This window comes from Nicotiana tomentosiformis, chromosome 8 (genome assembly GCF_000390325.3).
Source record: "Nicotiana tomentosiformis chromosome 8, ASM39032v3, whole genome shotgun sequence".
Taxonomy (NCBI): Eukaryota; Viridiplantae; Streptophyta; class Magnoliopsida; order Solanales; family Solanaceae; genus Nicotiana; species Nicotiana tomentosiformis.
Window position 1 is genome coordinate 105,309,123 of NC_090819.1, and position 23,632 is coordinate 105,332,754.

At 40.7% G+C, this 23,632-nt stretch overlaps 2 protein-coding genes across 2 annotated transcripts; one reads left to right on the top strand and one right to left on the bottom strand.

The window, feature by feature from the left end:
• Positions 1 to 13,367: 13,367 nt before the first annotated feature.
• Positions 13,368 to 15,665, bottom strand: LOC104114887 (auxin-induced protein 22C-like). The gene is made up of 4 exons (XM_070182598.1): positions 15,101 to 15,665; positions 14,080 to 14,306; positions 13,881 to 13,974; positions 13,368 to 13,791 (listed from the first exon to the last, which is right to left on the bottom strand). Exons 1-4 carry the CDS (start codon positions 15,412 to 15,414, stop codon positions 13,740 to 13,742), a joined length of 687 nt encoding a protein of 228 aa, XP_070038699.1. The 5' UTR covers positions 15,415 to 15,665; the 3' UTR covers positions 13,368 to 13,739.
• A 4,559-nt stretch (positions 15,666 to 20,224) lies between these two features.
• LOC138897950 (uncharacterized) lies at positions 20,225 to 20,704 on the top strand. The gene has a single exon (XM_070183977.1). The coding sequence runs from the start codon at positions 20,225 to 20,227 to the stop codon at positions 20,702 to 20,704; it is 480 nt and encodes a 159-aa protein (XP_070040078.1).
• Positions 20,705 to 23,632: the final 2,928 nt, after the last annotated feature.

Genomic DNA, 23,632 nt, shown 5'->3' on the forward strand with positions numbered 1-23,632 from the left:
ATATGGATAATGACAAGATTATTTAACTACACAGTTCCACGGAATCGACCGAGTCACAATTACTACGGTGCATGCCCACATGCCTGTCACCTAGCATGTGCGTCACCTCAACTCCAACCACATAAACATGTAATTCAAGGATTCATGCCCTAAAAACTAAGTTTAGAAGTGTTACTTACCTCAAATTTTACAAATCTCTACTCCAATAAGCCCCTGCCTCTCGATTCGACCTCCAAACGCCTCGAATCTAGATACAAACAATTAGATACAATCAACACAATCTATAAGAATCAATTCCATATTACAAAGCTAAGTTCTTTAGCAAAAGTCAAAAAGTCAACTCAAAAAGTTAACCCCGAGCCCACGTCTCAGAATCTAACAAAATTAACAAAATCCGAACACCCATTCCACCACGAGTCCAACCACACCAAAATTACTTAATTCCACTCAGTTCGTGAGATTAGATGTTTCGGAGCCTAGTCGTGTTCAAGCTTATGTGGTTTCTTAGGCTTCCTTATATGATCACATCAGTATGATGATCCCCATCTGCTTGTCCTCAAGGACACAGTTCAGACGGCAATGCCAAGGAGGTCACTATTAGAGATGACTGTGTATTACGGATGCAGGGTAGGCTATGGGTGCCCAATGTAGATGGCTTGCGTGAGTTGATTCTCCAAGAGGCTCATAGTTCACGGCACTCCATTCATCCAGGTGTCGCAAAGATGTATCAGGACCTAAAGCAGCATTATTGGTGGAGGAGAATGAAGAAGGACATAGTGTAGTATGTATCTCGGTGCTTAAATTGTCAGCAAGTGATGTATGACCATTAGCAGCGATGTGGATTACTTCAGAAGCTAGAGATTCCGGCGTGGAAATGCGAGCAGATTACTATGGATTTTGTTGTTGGGCTCTCACAGACTTAGAAGAAGTTCGATGTAGTTTGGGTGGTTGTAGATAGACTGACCAAGTCAGCTCATTTCATTCCAGTGGTGACTACTTACTCTTCGGAACAGCTGGCTCAGGTGTACATTCGTGAGATTGTTAGGCTTCTAGCATGCCGGTAACTATCATCTCTGACCGGGGTACACAGTTTATATTGCAGTTCTAGAGAGCTGTACAGCATGAGTTGGGTACTCGGGCGGAGTTGAGTACAACATTTCACCGTCAGACTGACGGACAGTCCGAGCGCACTATTAAGATATTGCAAGATATGCTCCGTGCGTGTGTGATGGATTTTTGGGGTTCTTGGGATTAGTTCTTGCTGCTTGCGGAGTTTGCCTACAATAACAGTTATCAGTCGAACATTCAGATGGCCCCGTATGAGGCTTTGTATGGTAGGCGGTGCGGGTCCCCGGTGGGTTAGTTTGAGCCGGGTGAAGCTAGGCTATTGGGTACAGACTTGGTTCAGATTCTTTGGAAAAGGTTAAAATTGATTCAGGATCGACTTCGTACAGCATAATCTAGACAGAAGAGTTACGCATATCGTAAGGTTTGTGACGTTGCATTCATGGTTGGGGAGCGGGTCTTACTCCGAGTTTAGCCCATGAAGGGTGTTATGAGGTTTGGGAGGAAGGGCAAGCTGAGCCATAGGTATATCGGTCCTTTTGAGATTCTTGAGAGGGTCGGAGGGGTGGCCTACAGGCTTGCACTACCACCTAGTCTAGTTGCAGTTCATCCAATGTTCTATGTTTCTATGCTCCGGAAGTATCACGATGATCCATCTCATGTGCTAGACTTCAGCTCAGTCTAGTTAGACAAAGATCTATCTTATGTTGAGGAGCCGGTGGCCATTTTGGACAGGCAGGTACGAAAGTTGAAGTTGAAGAACATTGCTTTAGTAAAGGTCCAGTGGAGGGATCAGCCAGTCGAGGAGGCAACTTGGGAGACCGAGCAGGATATGCGTAGCCGTTACCCTCCTCTTTTCACCACTTCATGTATGTCTCTATACTCACTTAAGGCTGAACGTTAGTTCTAAGGGGGGAGGATGTAACGACTCATCCAGTCGTGTTGAGAGTATTAGCCCCCCCTTATTTATTGCATTCTCTGTGTTATACTATGGATACGTAACTTTCCGGGAGGTTAGGTTTTTGGTTTCAGAGTGAAATGGGACACGTAGTCCCTAAATTGGAAGTTTAAGTCATATGAGTTAAACGTAGTTTGACTTGAGTGAAGACGACTCCAGAATGGAGTTTTGTCTATTCAATAGCTCCGTATGGTGATTTTGAATGAGGAGCGTGTACGGATGTTGATTTGGAGGTCCATAGGTCGTTTTGGCGTGAATTAGTGAAAGTTGGAAGATTTTTGGAATGTTTCACTGGGAGTGTACCTTTTGATATTGGGGTCGGACATCGATTCCAGAATTTAGAATAGGTCTGTAATGTCATTTTGGACTTGTGTGCAAAATTTGAGGTCAATCGTACGTGATTTGATAGGTTTCGACATCAGATTTAGAAGTTAGAAGTTCAAAACCTCATTAGGCTTGAATCGATGTGCAATTCGTGGTTTTTAGTATTGTTTGATGTGATTTGAAGGCTCGACTAAGTTTTATCGTGTTTTAGGACTTGTTGGTATTTTCGGTTGAGGTCATGGGGGCCTCGGGGTGGTTTCAGATGGTTAATGGATCAAATTTGGAGTTTGGGAGATTGCTGAAGCACTAGGTCAGGTGAAATCGCACCTGTGAAGGTTTTGATTGCAGGTGCGAAGCCGCATGTGTGCACCAGCCATCGCAGAAGTGGCCAGGAGTGGAACTGGGCAGTGCTCGCATGTTCAAAGAGCTTCCTCGCACATGCGAGGTCGCAGATGCGAAGTGATGAATGCAGAAGCGAAAATGGGAAAAGGGAGCTGGCTTGGCAGAAGCGGCAGTGTGCTCGAAGATGCGAGTCCGCAGGTGCGGAATTTTGGTCTGCAAGCGCGAAGCCAATCGCAAAAGCGGATGTCTTGGTCGTATCCTCAAAGTCGCAGGTGCAGAAATCCTGGGCAGTGTATTAAAATGGAGGGTTCCGTTATTTTTCATCATTTTGGACATTTCAAGCTCGGTATTAGGCGATATTTGAGAGGGATTTCGAAGGAATTCTTGAGGCAAGTCACTTGTGGCTATGTTTACTCAATAATTATGTTTCCCCATTGATTTTCCCACCTAGAATGTGTGGTTTTGAGGTATAATTTTGGAGTTTGAGGCTAGGGATTTGGAGAGTTTAAATTGTGGATTTGAGTGACGATTTGGTGTCGAATTTTGGTAAATTTGGTATGGTTGGAATTGTGGTTGAATGGGTTTCCGAATTTTGTGACTTTTGTTGGATTCCGATACGCGGGCCCAGGTGACCTTTTGGAGTGATTTTGAATTCTTAGCTAAAATTATTATTTCATTATTTAAACTTGTTTCTTATGGTTGTATTTATAGTATGAAATTGTTTTGGCTAGATTCGAGCCGTTCGGATTTGGAAAATTAAAGGAAAGATCTTCTAATTTATTGATTGAGCATGGTTTGAGATAAGTAACTTGTCTAACCTTGTGTGGGGGAAATTCCCCTTCGGATTTGGTAGTTTGGTGATAATTTGAGATATGTGAAGGTCGTGTATGCAAGGTGACGAGTGTGTACACGGGCTAAATATTGAAATTCCAGTTTTCGCTACGTAGTTTCCTTTTCATGTCTTAATTGAGTTACTTTAGCATGTTAAAGTCATCATCTTTAGCCTAATTTAATGTGTCTACTTGCCTTATCTCCTATTTGCAACTTGTATCACATGTTTAGTTGAATTACTTGCTTTTCTTGATTTCCGTATTCATTACTTAACTGTGAAAATTCTTTACTTAAAATTGTTATCCTTGGAATATCATTTATTCACTTATTGTGTTTTGGCTTTCTTGTTATTGTTGAGGTAATTGTTTAGTTGTTTGCACAAGGTTTCTGCCGTGCGGTTGTTATTGTTGCATGAGGTTTCTGTTGTGCCGTTGTGATTATTGATACGCATGCGGGGGTATGAGGTCTGGGTGTTGAAACGCATACGGTGAGATAAGGTGGGGTTGATACGCGTGGCTAGTAGGGGAACTACTAGAAGCCATGCGGTGTAATAAGGTGGTCTAAAAGGCGAGATGCTATTTCGGAAAAATAATTTTCAAAAACCAAATATAAAGGCTACCGAGGTGATATAAGGAAAGACTGTGATTTGTTTTTACGATTTTGGACTACAAGGCGGTACCTCGGTAGTGCCCTTGTTGATATTCTTTATTTGTTGTATGGTTTGGTTCTTGTTTTCCTTTCGTGTTGTATTAGCTTTCCTTGATTCCGTGTTATTATTTCCCACAATTTCTTTATTGTTCACTTCCTTGTCATTTTCACTATATCATATTATTTGTGTCTTGTTTCTTATTATCCCTAGTAGGGCCTTGACCCGACCTCGTCACTACTCTATCGAGGTTAGGCCTGTCAATTACTAGGTACCGTTGTGGTGTACTCATACTATGCTTCTGCACATGTTTTGTGCAGAACCAAGTGCATCCTATCAGCCTCGATATTAGTGTGTTGTGTTGCTGCTTTGGAGACTTTAAGGTACACTTGCTCGCGCTCGTAGGCCTCGGAGTCCCCTTCTATCCCATTCTTTTCTTATTTCTTTACATTTTGATAGATAGTGATGTATAAGTTTATTCGGTAGTGTATCTAGAGCTTGTGACTTATATCTCACCAGGGTTTGGGATTGTACGTATTGAGTTTTGGTAGATTCTATTTATTAAAATGTTGGGATGTTTAAGTTTTAATCTCTTATTTAATGTTTCCGCATATTGTTAGGCTTACCTAGTCTTAGAGACTAGGTGCCTCCACGACATCCTACGGAGGGAATTTAGGGTCGTGACAAGTTGGTATTAAAGCTCTAGGTTTGTAGGTGTTATGAGTCACAAGCAGGTTTAGTAGAGTCTCACGGATCGGTATAGAGACAACTGTACTTATCTTCGGGAGGCTATGTAACTGTTAGGAAAAGCTTCACTTCTTTGATTTCTTATCGAGCGAAGTCTTTGACTTCGGATTCTAAATTTTTGTCTTTCTATTATCTCACAGGTGGTGAGGACAGGTACAACTGGATCAGATGAGCAGACACCCATGTCCCCTACTAGAGCTAGGGTAGAGACCGAGGACATTGACGTGGTATAGCTAGAGCACTCGCATGAGTTGCTACAGAGGAGCCACCAGTAGCTCCAATTGGAGGGCAGGCACCTGAGACGCTTGTTACTGCACCAACTCTCCAGCAGACTCGCGCCCCATTTCTTAGCATGTTCGGCACTTTAGCTCAGGCAGGGTTGATGCGAATTGCTCCTACTATAACTCGGGCCAGGGGAGGAGCATAGACTCCCGCTACCTGTACCTAAGAGTAGCGGTTATAGGTTGACCAGGTCCCAGAGGTGATACCAGTGCAGCTGGTAGCCCCAGTTCAGCTCGAGGTTAGGGCAACGGCTTCTAAGGAGTAGCAACTCAGGCTCGGGAGGTACAAAAAGTACCACCCTCCTACTTTCAGTGGTTTGGCATCTGAGGATGCCCAAGGTTTTCTTGAGGAGTGCCATTGTATCCTCCATCTAACGGTATTGCGGAGTCTAGTGGGGTTGCTTTCACTATGTTCTAGCTTAGGAGAGCGGTTTATCAGTGGTGGCAAGCATATGAGTTGGGTAGTCCGACCGATGCAGCTCGTCATGGTAGGGGCTATGTGAGTCGCCATGTTCATTCTACACTTCCAACTTCCAGTAGTATTCTGGCCACTCCCAGGCCTCAGGCTCCCTATTATGCACTGCCAGTATCTAGTGCACCTCCTACATGGGGTGCTTTCAGTGGTCAGTCCAGCCAATCATGATCGAGCCAGTCACAGTAGCAACGTCCTCTGAGAGCTTGTTTTGAGTATGGTGACACTCGTTATATGGTGAGGGATTGCCCCAGATTCAGGAGGGGTGCACCTCCCCAGACTACTCAGGCTCTGCGTATTCCACTGGGTCCTCAGGGTTCTTAGTCCATAGTCCCCACACCATCTGCCACCCTACCTGCACAGCCAGCTAGAGGTGGAGGTCGAGCAGGCAGAGGTCGCCCTAGAGGGGGAGGCCATGCCAGATACTATGCTCTTCCTGCTAGGACGAAGGCAATTGCATTTGACTCTATCATCACAGGTATTGTTCCGGTCTGTCATCGAGATGCATCGGTCTTATTTGATCCAGGCTCCACGTATTCCTGCATGTCTTCTTATTTTACTTCGTATTTGGGTGTATCCCGTGATTCTTTGAGTTCACATGTCTCTGTGTCTACATCTGTGGGAGATTCTATTGTCGTTGACCGTATGTATCGGTCGTGTTTAGTTGTTCTCAGTGGTTTTGAGACTAGAGCTGATTTATTATTGCTCAGTATGGTAGACTTTCATACTATTTTAGGCATGGACTGCTGTCGCCCTATCATGCTATCCTTGATTGTCACACCAAGACGGTGACGTTGGCTATGCCAGGTCTACCGTGGTTAGAGTGGAGAGGTACTTTAGATTATTTTCCTAGCAGGGTTATTTCATTTCTAAAGGCTTAGCGGATGGTTGAAAAGGGGTGTGATGCATATCTGACATATGTGAGAGATGTCAGTGTTGATATTCCTACTGTCGAGTCAATTCTGATAATGAGGGATTATCCAGATGTATTCTCGACGGATCTTCGAGGCATGCCGCCTGATAGAGATATCGACTTTGGTATTGATTTGTTATCGGGCACTCATCTCATTCCTATTCCACCCTATAGTATGGCCCCAACAGAGTTGAAAGAGTTAAAGGAACAGTTGCAGGAGTTGCTTGATAAGGGCTTTATTCGGCCCAGTTTGTCGCCTTCGGTGCTCCAGTCTTATTTGAAAAGAAGAAAGATGGTTCTATGCGTATGTGTATTGATTATCGCCAGTTGAACAAAGTTACAGTGAAGAACAGTTATCCATTGCCATGTATTGAAGACCTATTTGATCAATTACAGGGTTCCAGAGTGTTCTCTAAGATCGACTTGCGCTCAAGCCATCATCCGTTGATGATTCGGGATCCAGATATCCCGAAGACTGCATTCAAGACTCGGTATGTACATTATAAGTTTCCTGTGATGTCTTTTGGGCTGATCAACGCCCCAGCAACATTCATGCACTTGATGAACAGTGTATTTCAGCCCTATCTTGACTCGTTCATCATTATGTTTATTGACGGCATTCGGGTGTACTCCCGGAGGCAGGAGGATCATGAGCAACACTTGAGGACTATGCTTTAGACCTTGAGAGAAAAGAAGTTATATGCAAAATTTTTGAAGTGTGAATTCTGGCTAGACTCAGTGGCATTTTTGGTCATGTAGTGTCGAGTGAGGGGAGAAAGTTGGATCCGAAGAAGATTGAAGCAGTGCAGAGTTGGCCCAGATCGTCCTCAGCTACGGAGATCCGGAGTTTTCTTAGTTTGGCGGGGTATTACCGTTAATTTGTAGAGGGTTTCTCGCCTATTGCAGCACCTATGACCAGGCTGACCTAGAAGGATGCTCCGTTCATGTGGACCGAGGAGTGTGAGAAGAGCTTTTAAAAGCTCAAGACTGATTTGACTACAACCCAGTGTGTGTTGCCTATAGGTTTGGGGTATTATACTGTGTATTGTGATATGTCGCCCATTGGTCTCGGGGGATTATCTAGATGTATTCTCGGCGGATCTTCGGGGCATGCCTCCCAACAAAGATATCAACTTTGGTATTGATTTGTTACCGGGCACTCAATCCATTCGTATTCCACCCTATCGTATGGCCCCAACAGAGTTGAAAGAGTTAAAGGAACAGTTGCAGGAGTTGCTTGTTAAGGGCTTCATTCGGCCCAGTGTGTCGCCTTTGGGTTCTCCAGTCTTATTTGTAAAGAAGAAAGATGGTTCTATGAGTATGTGTATTTATTATCTCCTATTGAACAAGGTTACAGTGAAGAACAAGTATCCATTTCCACGTATTAGAGACCTATATAATTAGTTACAAGGTTCCAGAGTGTTCTCTAAGATCGAATTGTGTTTAGGCTATCATCAGTTGATGATTCGGGAGCCAGATATCCCGAATACTGCATTCAGGACTCGGTATGGACATTACAAGTTCCCTGTGATGTCTTTTGGGCTGACCAACGCCCCAAAAACATTCATGCACTTGATGAACAGTGTATTTCAGCCCTATATTGACTCGTTCATCATTGTGTTTATTGACGATATTATGGTGTACTCCAGGAGCCGGGAGGATCATGAGTAGCACTTGAGGACTGTGTTTCAGACCTTGAGAGAAGAGAAGTTACATGCAAAATTTTTGAAGTGTGAATTCTGACTAGATTCAGTGGCATTTTTGGTCATGTAGTGTCGAGTGAGGGGATCAAGTTGGATCTGAAGAAGATTGAAGCAGTGCAGAGTTGGCCCAGATCGTCCTCAGCTACGGAGATCCGGAGTTTTCTTAGTTTGGCGGGGTATTACCATCAATTTGTAGAGGGTTTCTCGTCTATTGCAGCACATATGACCGGCTGACCTAGAAGGATGCTCCGTTCCGGTAGACCGAGGAGTGTGAGAAAAGGTTTCAAAAGCTCAAGACTGATTTGACTACAACCCAGTGTGTGTTGCCTATAGGTTTGGGGTCTTATACTGTGTATTATGACACATCGCCCATTGGTCTCGGCGCGATGTTGATGTAGGATGGTAGGGTGATTGCCTACTCGTCTAGACAGCGGAAGGTGCACGAGAAGAACTATCATGTCAATGGCCTCAAGTTAGCGGCTATTGTTCATGCCTTGAAGATCTAGCGGTACTATTTGTACGATGTCCCTTGTGAGGTCTTCACCGATCACCGGAGTTTACAGTATTTATTCAAACAGAAGGATCTTAACTTGTGGTAGTGGAGGTGGTTGGATTTACTTAAGGACTATGATATCACCATTCTATATCATACCGGGAAGGCCAATGTGGTGGCCGATGCCTTGAGTCACAAGGCGGAGAGCTTGGGCAGCTTAGTATATCTACCGGTAGTGGAGAGGCCTTTAGCCTTGGATGTTTAGGCCTTGGCCAACCAGTTTGTTTGATTGGATATTTCTGAGTCGAGCCAAGTAGTGCCTTGTGTGGTTTCTCGGTCTTCTCTTTATGATTGTATCAGAGAGCGTCAGTCTGACGACCCCCATCTGCTTGTCCTCAAGGACATAGTTCAGCACGGCGATGCCAAGGAGGTAACTATTGGAGATGACGGTGTATTACGGATGCAGGGTAGGCAATGTATGCCCAATGTAGATGGATTGCGTGATTTGATTCTCTAGGAGGCTCACAGTTCAAGGTACTACATTCATCCAGGTGTCGCAAAGATGTATCATGACCTAAGGCAGCATTATTGGTGGAGGAGAATGAAGAAGAACATAGTGGAATATGAATCTTGGTGCCTATATTGTCAGCAAGTAAAGTATGAGCATCACCAGCCAGGTGGATTGCTTCAGAAGCTAGAGATTCCAGCGTGGAAATGCGAGTAGATTACTATGGATTTTGTTGTTGGGCTCCCACAGACTCAGAGGTGCAGTTAGGGTGATTGTGGATAGACTGAGCAAGTCAGCTCATTTCATTCCAGTGGTGACTACTTATAATTCGGAACAACTGGCTCAGGTGTACATTCGTGAGATTGTCAGTCTTCATGGCATGCCGGTTTCTATCATCTCTGACCGGGGTACACAATTTACATCGCGGTTTTGGAGAGTTGTACAACATGAGTTGGGTACTCAGGTGGAGTTGAGTACAATATTTCACCCTCAGACGGACGGACAGTCCGAGCACACTATTAAGATATTGGAGGATATGTTCTGTACATGTGTGATAGTTTTTGGGGGTTCTTGGGATGAATACTTGCCACTTGCGGAGTTTTCCTACAATAACAGTTATCAGTCGAGCATTCAGATGGACCTGTATGAGGCTTTGTGTCCGGTGGGTTGGTTTGAGTCGAGTGAGGCTAGGCTATTGGGTACAGACTTGGTTCAGGATGCTTTGGAAAAAGATTAAATTGATTCAGGATCGACTTCATACAACCCAATCCAGATAGAGGAGTTATGCGTATCGGAAGGTTCGCGATGTTGCATTCATGGTTGGGGAGCAGGTTTTGCTTCGAGTTTCGCCCAAGAAGGGTGTTATGAGGTTCGGGAAGAAGGGCAAGTTGAGCCCTAGGTATATCGGGCCTTTTGAGATTCTTGAAAGGGTCGGAAGGGTGGCCTACAGGCTTGCACTACCACCTAGTCTAGTTGTAGTTTATCCAATATTCCATGTTTTTATGCTCCAGAAGTATCACTGCGATCTGTCTCATGTGCTAGACTTCAGCTCTGTCTAGTTGGATAAGGATCTATCTTATGTTGAGGAGCCGGTGGCCATTTTCATAGGCACGTCCGAAAGTTGAGGTCGAAGAATATTGCTACAGTTAAAGTCTAGTGGAGGGGTCATCCAGTCCAGGAGGCGACTTGGGAGACCGATCAGGATATGTGTAGTCGTTACCCTCATCTTTTTACCACTTCAGGTATGTCTCGATACTCGTTCAAGGACGAACGTTTGTTTTAAGAGGGGGAGGACGTAACGATCCGGGCTATCATTTTAAGAATATTAGCCCCGACCCCCTTGTTTATTGCTTTCTCTGTGTTATATTGTGGTTACGTGACTTGCCGGGAGGTTTGGTTTTTGGTTTCGGAGTGAAATGGGACACATAGTCCCTAAATTAGAAGTTTAAGTCGTAGGAGTTGACCGTATTTTGATTTGAGTGAAGAGGAATCCGGAATAGAGTTTTGTCGGTTCCAATAGCTCCGTATGGTGAGTTTGGTCTTAGTAGCGTATCCAGATATTGATTTGGAGGTCCGTAGGTCATTTCAGCGTAAATTGGCAAAAGTTAGAAAGTTGAAATATTTTTAGAAAGTTTAACCGGGAGTGGACTTTTTGATATCTTAGTCGAACTTCGATTCTGGAAGTTGGAATAGGTCTGTAATGTCATTTAGGACTTGTGTGTAAAATTTTAGGTCAATCGGACGTGATTTGATAAGTTTCGCCATCGGATGTGGAAGTTTGAAGTTCAAAAGTTTATTAGGTTTGAAGCGATGCATAATTTGTGATTTTAGCGTTGTTTGATGTGATTTGAAGGCTCGACTAAGTTCGTATCGTGTTTTAGGAATTGTTGGTATATTCAGTTGAGGTCCCGGAGGCATCAGGGTGGTTTCAGATGGTTAACGCATCCAATTTGGAGTTTGGGAGATTGCTGAAGCACTAGGTCTAGTGTAATCGCACCTGCGAAGGTTTTGATTGCAGGTGCGAAGCCGCATGTGTGCACCAGCCATCGCAGAAGCGGAAATTCTAAAGGGAGCTGGCTTCGCAGAAGCGACAGTGTGCTCGCAGATGTGAGTCCGCAGGCGCGAAGCCAATCGCAGAAGCGGATGTCTTGGTCGCATCCACGAAGCCGCAGGTGCGAAAATCCAAGCCAGTGTATTAAAATTGAGGGTTCCATGATTTTTCATCATTTTGGACATTTGAAGCTCAGGATTAGGCAATTTTTGAGAGGGATTTCGAAGGGATTCTTGAGGTAAGTCACTTGTGGTTATAATTTATTTTTTCCATTAATTATCCCACCTAGATTATGTGGTTTTTAGGTGTAATTTTGGAGTTTGAGGTTAGGGATTTGGAGAGTTTAAATTGGGGATTTGAGTGATGATTTGGTGTCTGATTTTGGTAAATTTGGTATGGTTGGAATCGTGGTTGAATACGCTTCCGGATTTTGTGACTTTTGTTGGATCCCGGCACGCAGGCCCGGGATGACTTTTTGGAGCAATTTTAATTCTTAGCTAAAATTATTATTTCATTATTTAAACTAGTTTTCTATGATTGTATTTATAGTATGAAATTGTTTTGGCTAGATTCGAGTCGTTCAGAGTTGGAAAATCGAGTGAAAGGCCTTCAAATTGATTGATTGAGCGTGGTTTGAGGTAAGTGACTTGTCTAACCTTGTGTGGGGGAAATTCTCCTTAGGATTTGGTAGTTTGGTGATAATTTGTGATATGTGAAGGCCGTGTACGTAAGGTGACGAGTGTGTACACGGGCTAAATATTAAAATTTCGGTTTTCGCTATGTAGTTTCCTTTTCATGCCTTAATTGAGTTACTTTAACATGTTATAGTCATCATGTTTAGCCTAATTTCATATGTCTACTTGCCTTATCTCCTATTTGCAACTTGTATCACATGTTTAGTTGAATTACTTGCTTTTCTTGATTTCCGTATTCATTACTTAACTGTGAAAATTCTTTACTTGAAATTTCTATCCTTGGAATATCATTTATTCAGTTATTGTGTTTTGGCTTTCCTGTTATTGTTGAGGTAATTGTTTGGTTGTTTGCACGAGGTTTCTGTCGTGCGGTTATTATTGTTGCATGAGGTTTCTGTTGTGCCGTTGTGATTATTGATACGCATGTGGTAGTATAAGGTCTGGGTATTAAAATACATACGGTGAGATAAGGTGGGCTTGATACGCGTGGCTAGTAGAGGAACTACTAGAAGTCATGCAGTGTAATAAGGTGGGGTAAAAGGCGGAATGCTATTTTGGAAAAATAATTTTCAAAAACCAAATATAAAGGCTCTCGGGGTGATATAAGGAAAGACTGTGATTTATTTTTATGATTTGGGACTACGAAGCGGTACCTCGGTAGTGCCCTTGTTGATATTCTTTATTTGTTGTATGGTTTGGTTCTTGTTTTCCTTAACATTTAAAATTTTTGTTTTCCTTTCGTGTTGTATGAGCTTTCATTGATTCCGTGTTATTATTTCCCGTAATTTCTTTATTATTCACTTCCCTGTCATTTTCATTATATCATATTATCTGTCTTGTTTCTTATTATCCCCAGTAGGGTCTTGACCCGACCTCGTCACTACTCTACCGAGGTTAGGCTCGGCACTTACTGGGTATCGCTGTGGTGTACTCATACTACGCTTTTGCACATATTTTGTGCCGATCCAGGTGTATCCTATCGGCCTCAATATTAGTGCGTTGTGTTGCTATTTTGAAGATTTCAAGGTACACATGCCCGCACCCGCAGGGCTCAGAGTCCCCTTTTATCCCATTCTCTTCTTATTTCTTTATATTTTGATAGACAGTAATGTATAGGATTGTTCGGTACTGTATCTAGAGTTTGTGACTTATATCTCACCAGGTTTTGAGATTGTACATATTGAGTTTTATTAAAATATTGGGATGTTCAAATTTTAATCTCATATTTAATGTTTTCGCATATTGTTAGACTTACCTAGTGTTAGAGACTAGATGCCGTCACAACATCCTACAGAGGGAATTTGGGATCGTGACATATTTGCTCTAGTTATTGCACAAATTCGAGGGAGAATATAAATTGACATGGAAGAGAAAATTCGAAATTGAGGTTACAACATATATCTTTGATGTATTGTAGAGGTTTATAAGAGGTTAATACAGGAGAAAATGAAAAGAAAACTCTGAAAATTCTAATGCATTCTTGAAGTCCAATATGAGTAAAAATTAAGTAACAAATTACAATATAACTGTAAAATGTAACAAATATTTTCTTTTTTTATTTTTCCCGTAAAACAATTATAAGCTAATTGATCAAGGCTAAATTTTGGAGATTCTTGCTACTATATATATATATATATATATATATATATATATAGATACCACAAATTAAATCTGAGATAAGTAGTCATATGATATTCTTGAGCATCTTCCCTCATTTCTCATTCCTTAGTATTTCTATTCTTTGAACACTCTCCCGGAATGTTCTGCAAAAACCATTGGTAGTGCCAAAATTAATAAATATTAGCAATAGCGTCAATGTATTGATAACATAGCATAGAGTGCAAGTTCATACTGCCAAGGTACATCTCCAGCAAGCATCCAGTCTCCATCCTTATCTTGGTACAAGATCATAAAGCGTGTACTATGATTGTCATCAAGATTTAGGTCTGTAAAGAATAATAATAACAATATGAAACTTATTATCACTTCAATTTTCATTAGTTAAAAAGAATTATTAAAAATCATGTAATTAATTATGGGAGTGAACTTACATTTTGCAAACATTTGAACTAAATCGTGGGCAAGAACTTGATATGAATCATAGAGCCTTAGATTAACCTTCCTTCCAATGGCCACTCCTTCCATCTTCACCTTCACGTACATGGATTTTCTTTCATTTGTAATCCACCAACCTTGATTATAATTCCCATGAAATTGCTTTTGTCTCCATGTGTTAATTGGTGGCCACCCAACTACTTGATTTTCTTCCTCAGAATCCCTGTATTACAATTTATATTCCAAAAAAAAAAAAAAAATAGAGATAAAACACCATTAGTAAAATTACTTACCAACAGTTGTTATGGTGGAGTAGTAAGTACTCTTTCATCCTTATCAGAGGTCTCGAGTTCGAGTCCCTGGTTATGAAGTTGCCTTTGTTAGGGAGTGTTTTATCCTCCAATGTGGGACTTTCCGGCGCGAATCCGGATTTAGTCAGGCCCCAATGTGGGTACCGAACACCAAATGAGAAACCCGAAAAAAATTTACTCACAAGTATCTTGGCAAAATGGAAAAGGATCAAAATTGTCCTATGCTATCCATTAAGAAAAAAAACTCGCTTTTTGTGTATGATCCTAACGAAGCTCTAACTTGAAGATAAGAGTAACCTAGTCAAAGTTGAGCGGTAAATTTGGATATTTTTCCTTGAAGAACACATGGAGCGTATCCATTTCACACTAAAGCGGTCTGTTACTGACAAGGGCAATTACGAAAAGATTTACTAATTATAATTGTTAAGTTATGAATTTATAAAAAGTGTAATGCAAATTAAAATCGAGCAATTTCAAATAGTGTAACCGTTAAATTGGGCGTTTTCTCTTCACAAAATCATCAACAAGAAGGAAAAGCAATCACACGAAAAAATGGTCCAGCAATATCCATATAACAAAGGAATAAAAATGACCTAATTTATATTATCGTAAAAAATAAGTAGTATATTAGTATAAAATTTATACCGTTCATGTGTGTTATCTCAGATTAACAGGTTGGTTATAAAAATGTAAATTATCTGCTTACTCGTCGCAAGCCTTAAACGGTATCTTCTTTCTTCCATGGCGACCATCATCATTATCTTCTTCTTCTTCATTTGGTTGGCCATTCCATATGAGCAAAGACAAAGTTTTACGTTCAACTCCTTCACTGCCATTTTCAAAGGCCTCTGCAAAACTACGTTTCTGCTTCATCTTTGAGAAGTTATCACCAAAACTATCCCTCCTCCTCATCATGTTCATCTCTTTTGGTTCAAATCTAGCAATGTCATTTTGGTCGAATCCTTTGATATTGGTAGGAAAATTGTTATAAGGAGGAGCAAGACCAAGCTCAAGCTCCATATCATAAAAATATTATAGAGATTATAAAATAAGCTTAAAAGAGAGAAATCATGTAGAGAGCTTTGTTATATTCCATTACTTGGCTAGCTTTACTTTGAAGTTGTACATGTTTATATATATAGTAAACTTAAAGAGAACGAAAATAACAAGGGTAACCAATGTCGGTTGAGAAAGGAAAGAAAAAGGAGAATCCATTGAAGTTGGGTCGGGCAAAAGAGTAGCACTGACATAGAAGTTTATAGCCCGCCTTGTCTCTCTCTTGTCCCCATACTTACCATACATATTGGTACATCTCCTCTTTAATATCTCTCTCACACACTTCCACTTTAAAACTTTACGTTTGTGTGTGTTAGGTACTAGGAAGGTGTATATATATATATAATATGAGTTGTACTTGCGTGTATTACATTAGTCTTTCATAGTTCATAGCTAAAAAATTTTATTAAAGGAATTTAAAATATAAAAATATTAAGCGAATTCAGCATATAGTATTAAAAAAAAGGGTAATTAATATACTATACCAAACATTCCATATTCAACATAAGTAATATATATTCAGTAATAAAAAAATTATCTATCTATATAATTGTATAATTTTTTGATAAAGAGGTGTTGATTCACCTCCTACACAAGAGTGGCTCTGCCACTGGTTTTTGCACTTAAGAAGCTCATTCCACTCGCCATAAGCTCAAATTTTTATAGTAGTCAATTAATGAGAAAATTAGTATATGATTATTCGACTTGATTATTGTTATTAGTTCGTTAAACTCTAGTAGAGAGTAATTGTAGATTATAGAACTTCTTAAATTAACAAGCTATATTATTTTGACCAAGTGATCTTTTGGAACAAATTAAAGACAAGTTAACAACATTTCGAGTATTAGCATGATCAGTCAACCAATCCATCAACTAGCTATTATTCATGGATCAAATATATGAATCCTAAATAGCTATTTCGACATGCATTTTGAGCATTACTTGACATAATAAATTTTGCATGTATGATGTTCGAAGAGCGAAATAAAGAGGGTTTTTGGCATGTCTTATGCGAAGATGCACATATTTTTACTTCTTTGTGCTCTTTGAATATGTACTACCAACTATTTTTTAAAGAATAATGAGAAGGGGATTTCAATTTCCTAGTTTTCCACGTCTAACAATGTGAACTAATGCGCAGTAAAAATTGATGTCTCATTTTAGAATAGCCAAATAGCTAGGAAAAATACTTTTTACTATATTCTTGTGGCCATAGATTATATATGGACATTATGATAAAGTGCTTTTCTCCTATAGCTTCTTTTTTACTTCAAAAGATCCAACATTAAGAGAATGAGGAAGTTCCTTAGGTGAAAACTTTTTCTTTCCAATGTCCTACTTTACATTCCCTTCTTTAATAAAACTACTGTACCTATATATGCCGCCAACAAGCAGCCTGTTTACCGAGAAAAAGTAAAAGTTTTTCCCCTTTAATTTGTAATTAATGTTAAATTGAAAATTAAAATTAAAGTAGATAGATCCTTCTATCTTCCCCCCTTTTTCATATTTTTGAAAATGACATGTTTACTAATTGAAGCATTAAAGTAAAACACAATTTGTCTACCATGTCAAATGTTTGAATAAATGAGGTGATGGCTTGGTCATGTCCCCTTAAAGTCCTTGTTAAAGTGATTATCTTTGACAAATGTGACAAACACTGGTGGCTTAGTTGTTTAGCTTTGAAAAGGAAAAACTATTCTTATAGCTAATCAATGGTTAAAACATTTTCCTTAAGGGAGAAAAACTCGATCAATATACACCATAATTACAAATTTTATCATTTGACTTGCGTTTGAACATGATCTTCTCTAATTACAATCATTAAGGGGGTCGATTATTAATAGAATTGTATTAATTAATTTTTGTTTACATGTGCCACGTGTCGGCTATCGACAGATGACATCTAAATAACTTATATGTGATGTAACCAACTGTTTCATCATTTGAATAATCTCAAAACAATGATGTTTAAAAGAAAAGAAAAATCAGTACTAAAAAGATTCTGTTTGTTTTCTTGATTGGTTTCTTAAGGATACAATTTGATTTTTCTTTCTTACGTTAATCTTGATTTTTCTTGTCGGATTTTAGTTGAACATTTTGTAAATGAATAATGGGAAGTGGTGGGGAATATTGCCTATAGACAAAGCAACCAACAAGGTGATATGGAAGTTTGAGTGTTTGGGAGAGTACTTAGTGTATTAGGTAAAATATGTTATGGCACGTGGTCATCCAAGAAGGGGCACGTGGAACCTAAGTCAGGAGGACGAAAAATCGGACGCAACTATCCCGTGTGTCACTAGAAAAGATAACATTCATGAAGGCATTAAATACTCTGCGCCCGGTAGTATTCAATGAGGAATATTTCACAACATTAAGAGCAACGGCCCGTTACAGAGAATTTGACATTTATGTTCACCATTAGGTCTTCATCAATGCTCCTCATAAATGACATTAAAGAAGCGCATGACCCTAGTACCTTTTTCGTAGCTATAAATAATAAGCTCAATGATCATTGTAAGGGACATGAAATTTCTGGCAAGAACACATATTATAGTCTATACAAAGCTTTATACAATTTTGCTCTCTTACTTTTTTATCCCAACATTGATGTGTTCAGAAATTGTGTTAACAGAACCATTATCTTTGCTATTTCATCTATATTCCAAGACTAAGTACTGCATATATCTTCGATTATTATATTATTTCAGGATCAAATTAGTTCGCTTGTCTAGAAATCACGTATAAATTCAACTGTACCGTTTTATGAATAAAGAGTTTGGCGCCCACCGTGGGACCTAGACAGCCGTGTAATTAAATTGATCCTTGCCTTTTTTACTAACATGTTTTGATTACTTTGTCTTAGCAAAAAATCAAAAAACAAATGGCAGATAACGCTGTTAAGGCACACGCAACCCTGAAATTCATGGGGAACAACCTCATTTCGAGGATTCAATTAGTGACACTCGCAATGAGGGGAACGAGGCTACACCGGTACATGACAGGCGGTACCCTCATTACAAAAACAAAATATAATAAGTTACGAACGTCATCGCTAATCTGTCGCTAAAACGCTCGTAGCTAGCAGAACTTCTAGATAATCCATTGCTAATCCATCGCTAAATGAGATTAGTGAAGAATTATTTTATTTTGTAGTGCCTCGATAGGTTCGGGAGGCAACTCCTGATGATGCTGATGAGGAGCATATAGCGGATGCAGTAAGGGTCCTGCAAGAGCAACATGCAATCACTTTAGGCAATCTCACGCGGCAGGATTAGGTTATGACGGAACTTAAGCAGGCACTATCGGGTGCCTCAAATAATGCAAACAGGTGAGATCCACTATCGGGTGCCTCATAGAGTTGATAATAACATTCCTAAGGGCGAATTGGCTCCGACAGGGCTTTGGGGAGTAGATCCGACTTCAACAACAAGAACGATCCGTTCGAGGATGAACTTTTGCGGTTCATGAAGGAAGTAAATGCCCGTATGGATCAAATCCCGAGCGCACCACCAGTATTAAAAGGCCCAAATTTGAAGAAGTATATTCAATTACCATATAAACTGAGCGTAGTTCCGGAAGTAATTCCGAAGCGATTCAAAATGCCCGAAGTGTCGAAGTATGACGAAACTTCAGATCCACAGGAGCACATTACCACCTACACAAAAACGGTTAAAGGAAATGATTTGGCTCTTCAAGAAATTGAATCTGCGTTGCTAAAGAAATTTTATGAGACTCTCACGAGTGGAGCTTTAACGTGGTATTCATTATTGCCCGAGCATTCCATAGATTCCTTTGATATGCACGCGGATTCTTTCATCAAGGCTCATGCCGGTGCCAGAAAGGTACAAGCCTGAAAGGCCGACATATTCAGGATCTTGCAGGGAAAATTCGAGTTATTACGAGAGTTCGTTACCCGATTCCAGAAGTAAAAGATGTTACTACCGATAGTCTCGGATAAATGGGCAGCTGAAGCGTTCACCAAAGGTTTAAATCCGAGAAGTTCGGATGCTTCCGGGAAGTTGAAGGAAAGTCTGCTTGAGTTTCAAGAGACGACTTGAGCGGATGTCCACAATCGGTACGAGTCAAAATAAGGATCGTAGATGATCAGGTTGGCTTTCTATCGTCGACCAAAGGATGGGAGAAGAATAGAGAAAAAATGAAAGATGATATTGACAAGGATATACGGACTTCAAGGGAGCAGTTTTTGCCCTACGAGCGGATAGAAGGTTGTGGCAGGATCTTCCGGACAACAAACAAGTTCACCATTGATAGAAGGACCGATCGTGGCTGGAATAACAGATCGTTGCAGGATAAAGAAATCTCGGGGTCGCGAGATTCTTCTTACCCAAAGTTATCAAAGTATAACTTCAACGTCAGTGTGGTGGAGTTGGTATCAGCCATGAGAAATATTAAAGAGGCATGATTCCCGAGACCTATAAGATCTGATCCCATCCAGAGGGATCCCAATCTATGGTATGAATACCATGGCACTAACAGCCACTAGAATGGGGACTGCCGACACCTCCGGGAAGAAGTGGCAACACTGTTAAAGAATGGTCACCTCAAAGAATTCTTAAGTGACCGAGCTAAAAACAATTATGATCGGAACAGGGGCTACGCGAAAAGCTCAAAAGCCGGAGAAGAACCCCTACGCCAAACGATCAACATGATCTTCGGAGGGAATGAGATTAATTGCATCACCTTTTTGGCAGTGAAGAAGAAAAAAGTATCGATAACTCATAGTAAGTGGCTCCGGGAAGACAATATCACATTTATGGATGAAGATGCAGACGGATTATTGCTACTGCACAATGACGCACCGGTAATTTCTTTAAATATGCTAGATTTTAAAATTAAACGTGTTTTAGTGGATCCAGGAAGTTCGGCTAATATCATACAATGGAGAGTACTAGAGCAAGCTAAACTCACCGGAAGCATTATCCCGGCAACCAAACTCCTCGCTGGGTTTAACCTTGCAAGCGTGACAACCCGGGGAGAACTTTTGTTACTCACGAACACTGAAGGAGTAATGAAGACAACTCTCTTCGAAGTGGTAGATGGAGACATGGGGTATAATATCATCTTGGGAAGACCAAGGCTGCACGAGATAAAAGTTGTTCCTTCAACATATCACCAATTGTTAAAGTTTCCGACACCCGAGGAAATCAAACAGATAAGGGGTGATCAACCAGTAGTAAGAGAGATGAATGAAATTTTTGTCTCCAATAGCAAAGGAAAGGAACGTGCGGCATAGCAATTACTGTAACCGGCATCTGCCCCCGAACCAGAGGAAGTTAGCCTGGGGACAAAAGAGTCAGAACAATACCAAGTACCAAGGTATTTTCAAGTACCAGAAGAGACAGACACGACGAAGTCCACGGCAGAAGAACTAGAGCAAGTTGCATTGTTCGAAGAATTCCTAGAAAGGAAATTTCATTTGGGAACAGGACTGCACCCGTAGCTCAGGTCTGTTTTTATTGAATTTCTTAAATTAACGCTGATTGTTTTTCATGGTCGCACGAGGATATGACAGGAATCCCGATGGAGATAGACGTGCAAAAGTTAAGCTTGGATCCCAACATACGTCCGGTAAGGCAAAAGAAGCTCCCTATTGCTGAAGCAAGGAATAAATTCGTCTAAAAAAAGGTAACCCATTTACTTAAGATTGGTTCAATCCGAGAGGTAAGATATTCTGACACACTAGCCAATATAGTAGTAGTTCCTAAGAAAAATAATAAATTTTTCATGTACGTAGATTATAAGGATCTTAATAAGGCATGCCCGAAAGACTCATTCCCATTACCAAATATTGATCAAATGATTGATGCCACTACCGGGCACGAGTTAATGAGTTTTCTCGATTCTTATTCTGGGTATAATCAAATCAAGATGAACCCAGAAGACCAGGAAAAGACTTTGTTTATAACGAATTTTGGTACATATTCTTACAATGTGATGCCCTTCAGGTTAAAAAACGTCGGAGCCACTTATCAACGGCTCGTGAATAAGATGTTTGAAAAATAAATTGGAAAGACTATGGAAGTATATATGGACGATATGCTTGTTAAGTCTTTGAATGCAGGTGACCACCTGAAGCATTTGCAAGAAACATTAGACATCCTGAGGGAGCATAATATAAAGCTTAACCCCTAGAAGTGTGTTTTCGGGGTCATTTTGGGTAAGTTCCTGAGATGCCTAGTCTCACAAAGGGGAATTGAGGTAAATCCCAACAAAATCAAGGCCATAGAGGAGATCCTGGTTCAATTGTCTAACATAAAGGAAGTCAAGAGGCTCACAAGGAGAATGGCAGCTTTGAGCAAGTTCATTTCCCGATCATCGAAAAAATGTCATTGTTACTTCGCACTTCTCAAAAAGAAAAACAAATTCGAATGGACACCGGAGTGTCAATAAGCCTTGAAGGAGTTGAAGAAATATTTTTCAATCCCTCTGTTTCTCTCAAAACCAATTGCTAGTCTACCTCACGATTTCAGAAGTTGCGGTAAGTGCAGTTTTAGTCCGAGAGGATGAAGATACACAATTTCCCACTTATTATGTTAGCAAAATTTTAACGGGAGCAGAAACTCGCTACCCACATCTGGAAAAGCTGGCCTTAGCTCTCGTAGTCGCCGCTCGGAAGTTGAGGCCCTACTTCCAATGCCACCTGATAGTTGAGGTGACTATTTTCCTTTGAGGAATATCCTGACTATTTTCCTTTGAGGAATATCCTCCATAAACCCGAGCTCTTGGGTAAATTGGCCAAATGGGTCGTCAAGATGAGCGAGTTCGATATAGAGTATAAATCGAGGACTGCAATTAAGTCACAAGTCTTGGCTGACTTTGTGGCCGATTTCAGCCTGGGATAGTACTTTTGATTCCGGGCATAAATTCATCCGGATCTAGCCCTATAACATGAGGGTGTTTATAAAAGAGGGCCTCTTATGTTTACGGTGCTCTTGAAGAGGATGTCTCATGTTTATTATGACACTAACATTTGAAGTACTTGTTTAACTTTTAAATGACAAAATCAGCTCATCGTTCAGACAAAAACAATATAAAAGCAAAAGGATTTCATTTTATTCCTTCTATTTTTAGAAATTACATAAGCATTTTGCTATGCAGAAAAGAAATTGCCATTACTTGTGGCTATCTTGTATAACTTGTTTCTACGGGGCTAGCTGCGCAGTCCTTGGTCCAGATGATGTATTTTATTTCCGAATTTTTGTTCTCAGTTGACGTGGCAGTCATTGTTGTCGTATCCTCATATAATTCCCCCATTGTTTGAATGCGAAGAATGCGAATTGGAACATTGGAAGTCTTATATCTTCGAAGGTCCCACCAATGAATTGCTAGGTAAAACTTCACTCTCTAACATATCTTGTTTCCCCTTAGGAACCCATGCTATCGAGCGAAAGAATACCTAACAGTCCTCTGGCGGTTTGTGCCCATAAACGGTTGGGTAACCTCTGTTTGGTAGCAAACTTAACTTCCCGGTGGGAATTTGCTATCGAACTAAAAATTACCTAATTGTCCTCGAGTGGAAGTTTGTTCGTTTTCCTTGCTATCAAAGGTCTTATTGTGGTTGTGTTTGTAGTATGCTTTCCGTAGCTGCCTTGTTAAAAACCTTGCCAGAAAAACCCAAGTGGGACAAAAACTAAACGAAGGAAAAAAGAGTGTAGCACATACTTTCTATTTGAGTGTCGTTCATCAACAATAATATATTTTGAGGTTTGCCATGTTCCAGTTGATGGGAAACTTGTCTCTATTCTGGTTCTCTAACTCGTATGAACCTTTCCCAATGATAGTTGAAATGTGGTAAGGGCCTTCCCACATTGGACCTAACTTGCCTGCATTGAGTTCCTGGGTGTTTTGAGTTACCTTCCTCAAGACCAAGTCTCCTACTTTGAAATAATTGAGGTTGGCTCTTCGATTATAATATCTCTCCATTATCTACCTCTGAGCTCCCATTCTTACATGCGCCAAGTCCCTGCGCTCCTCGAGCAGATCCAAGTTAAGTAGCATTGCTTCGTTGTTCGATTCTTCATCCGCCTGGAAATACCTTAAGGTTGGTTCCCCTACTTCCACCGGTATCAAAGCTTATGCACTGTACATAAGGGAAAAAGAGGTTTCTCCTGTGCTCGACTTGGCCGTTGTTCGGTAGGCCCATAGAACCCCAGGTAATTCT

What these genes read in the sequence shown, in the direction of transcription:
- LOC104114887 (XM_070182598.1), bottom strand. Translation starts at nt 15,414, where the DNA reads ATGGAGCTTGAGCTTGGTCTTGCTCCTCCTTATAACAATTTTCCTACC. An exon ending in CCGTTTAAGGCTTGCGACGA is followed by an intron (nt 14,307 to 15,100) that starts GTAAGCAGATAA and finishes ATTGTAATACAG; the next exon opens with GGATTCTGAGGAAGAAAATC. An exon ending in AGTTCAAATGTTTGCAAAAT is followed by an intron (nt 13,975 to 14,079) that starts GTAAGTTCACTC and finishes TATTCTTTACAG; the next exon opens with ACCTAAATCTTGATGACAAT.
- LOC138897950 (XM_070183977.1), top strand. Translation starts at nt 20,225, where the DNA reads ATGGATGAAGATGCAGACGGATTATTGCTACTGCACAATGACGCACCG.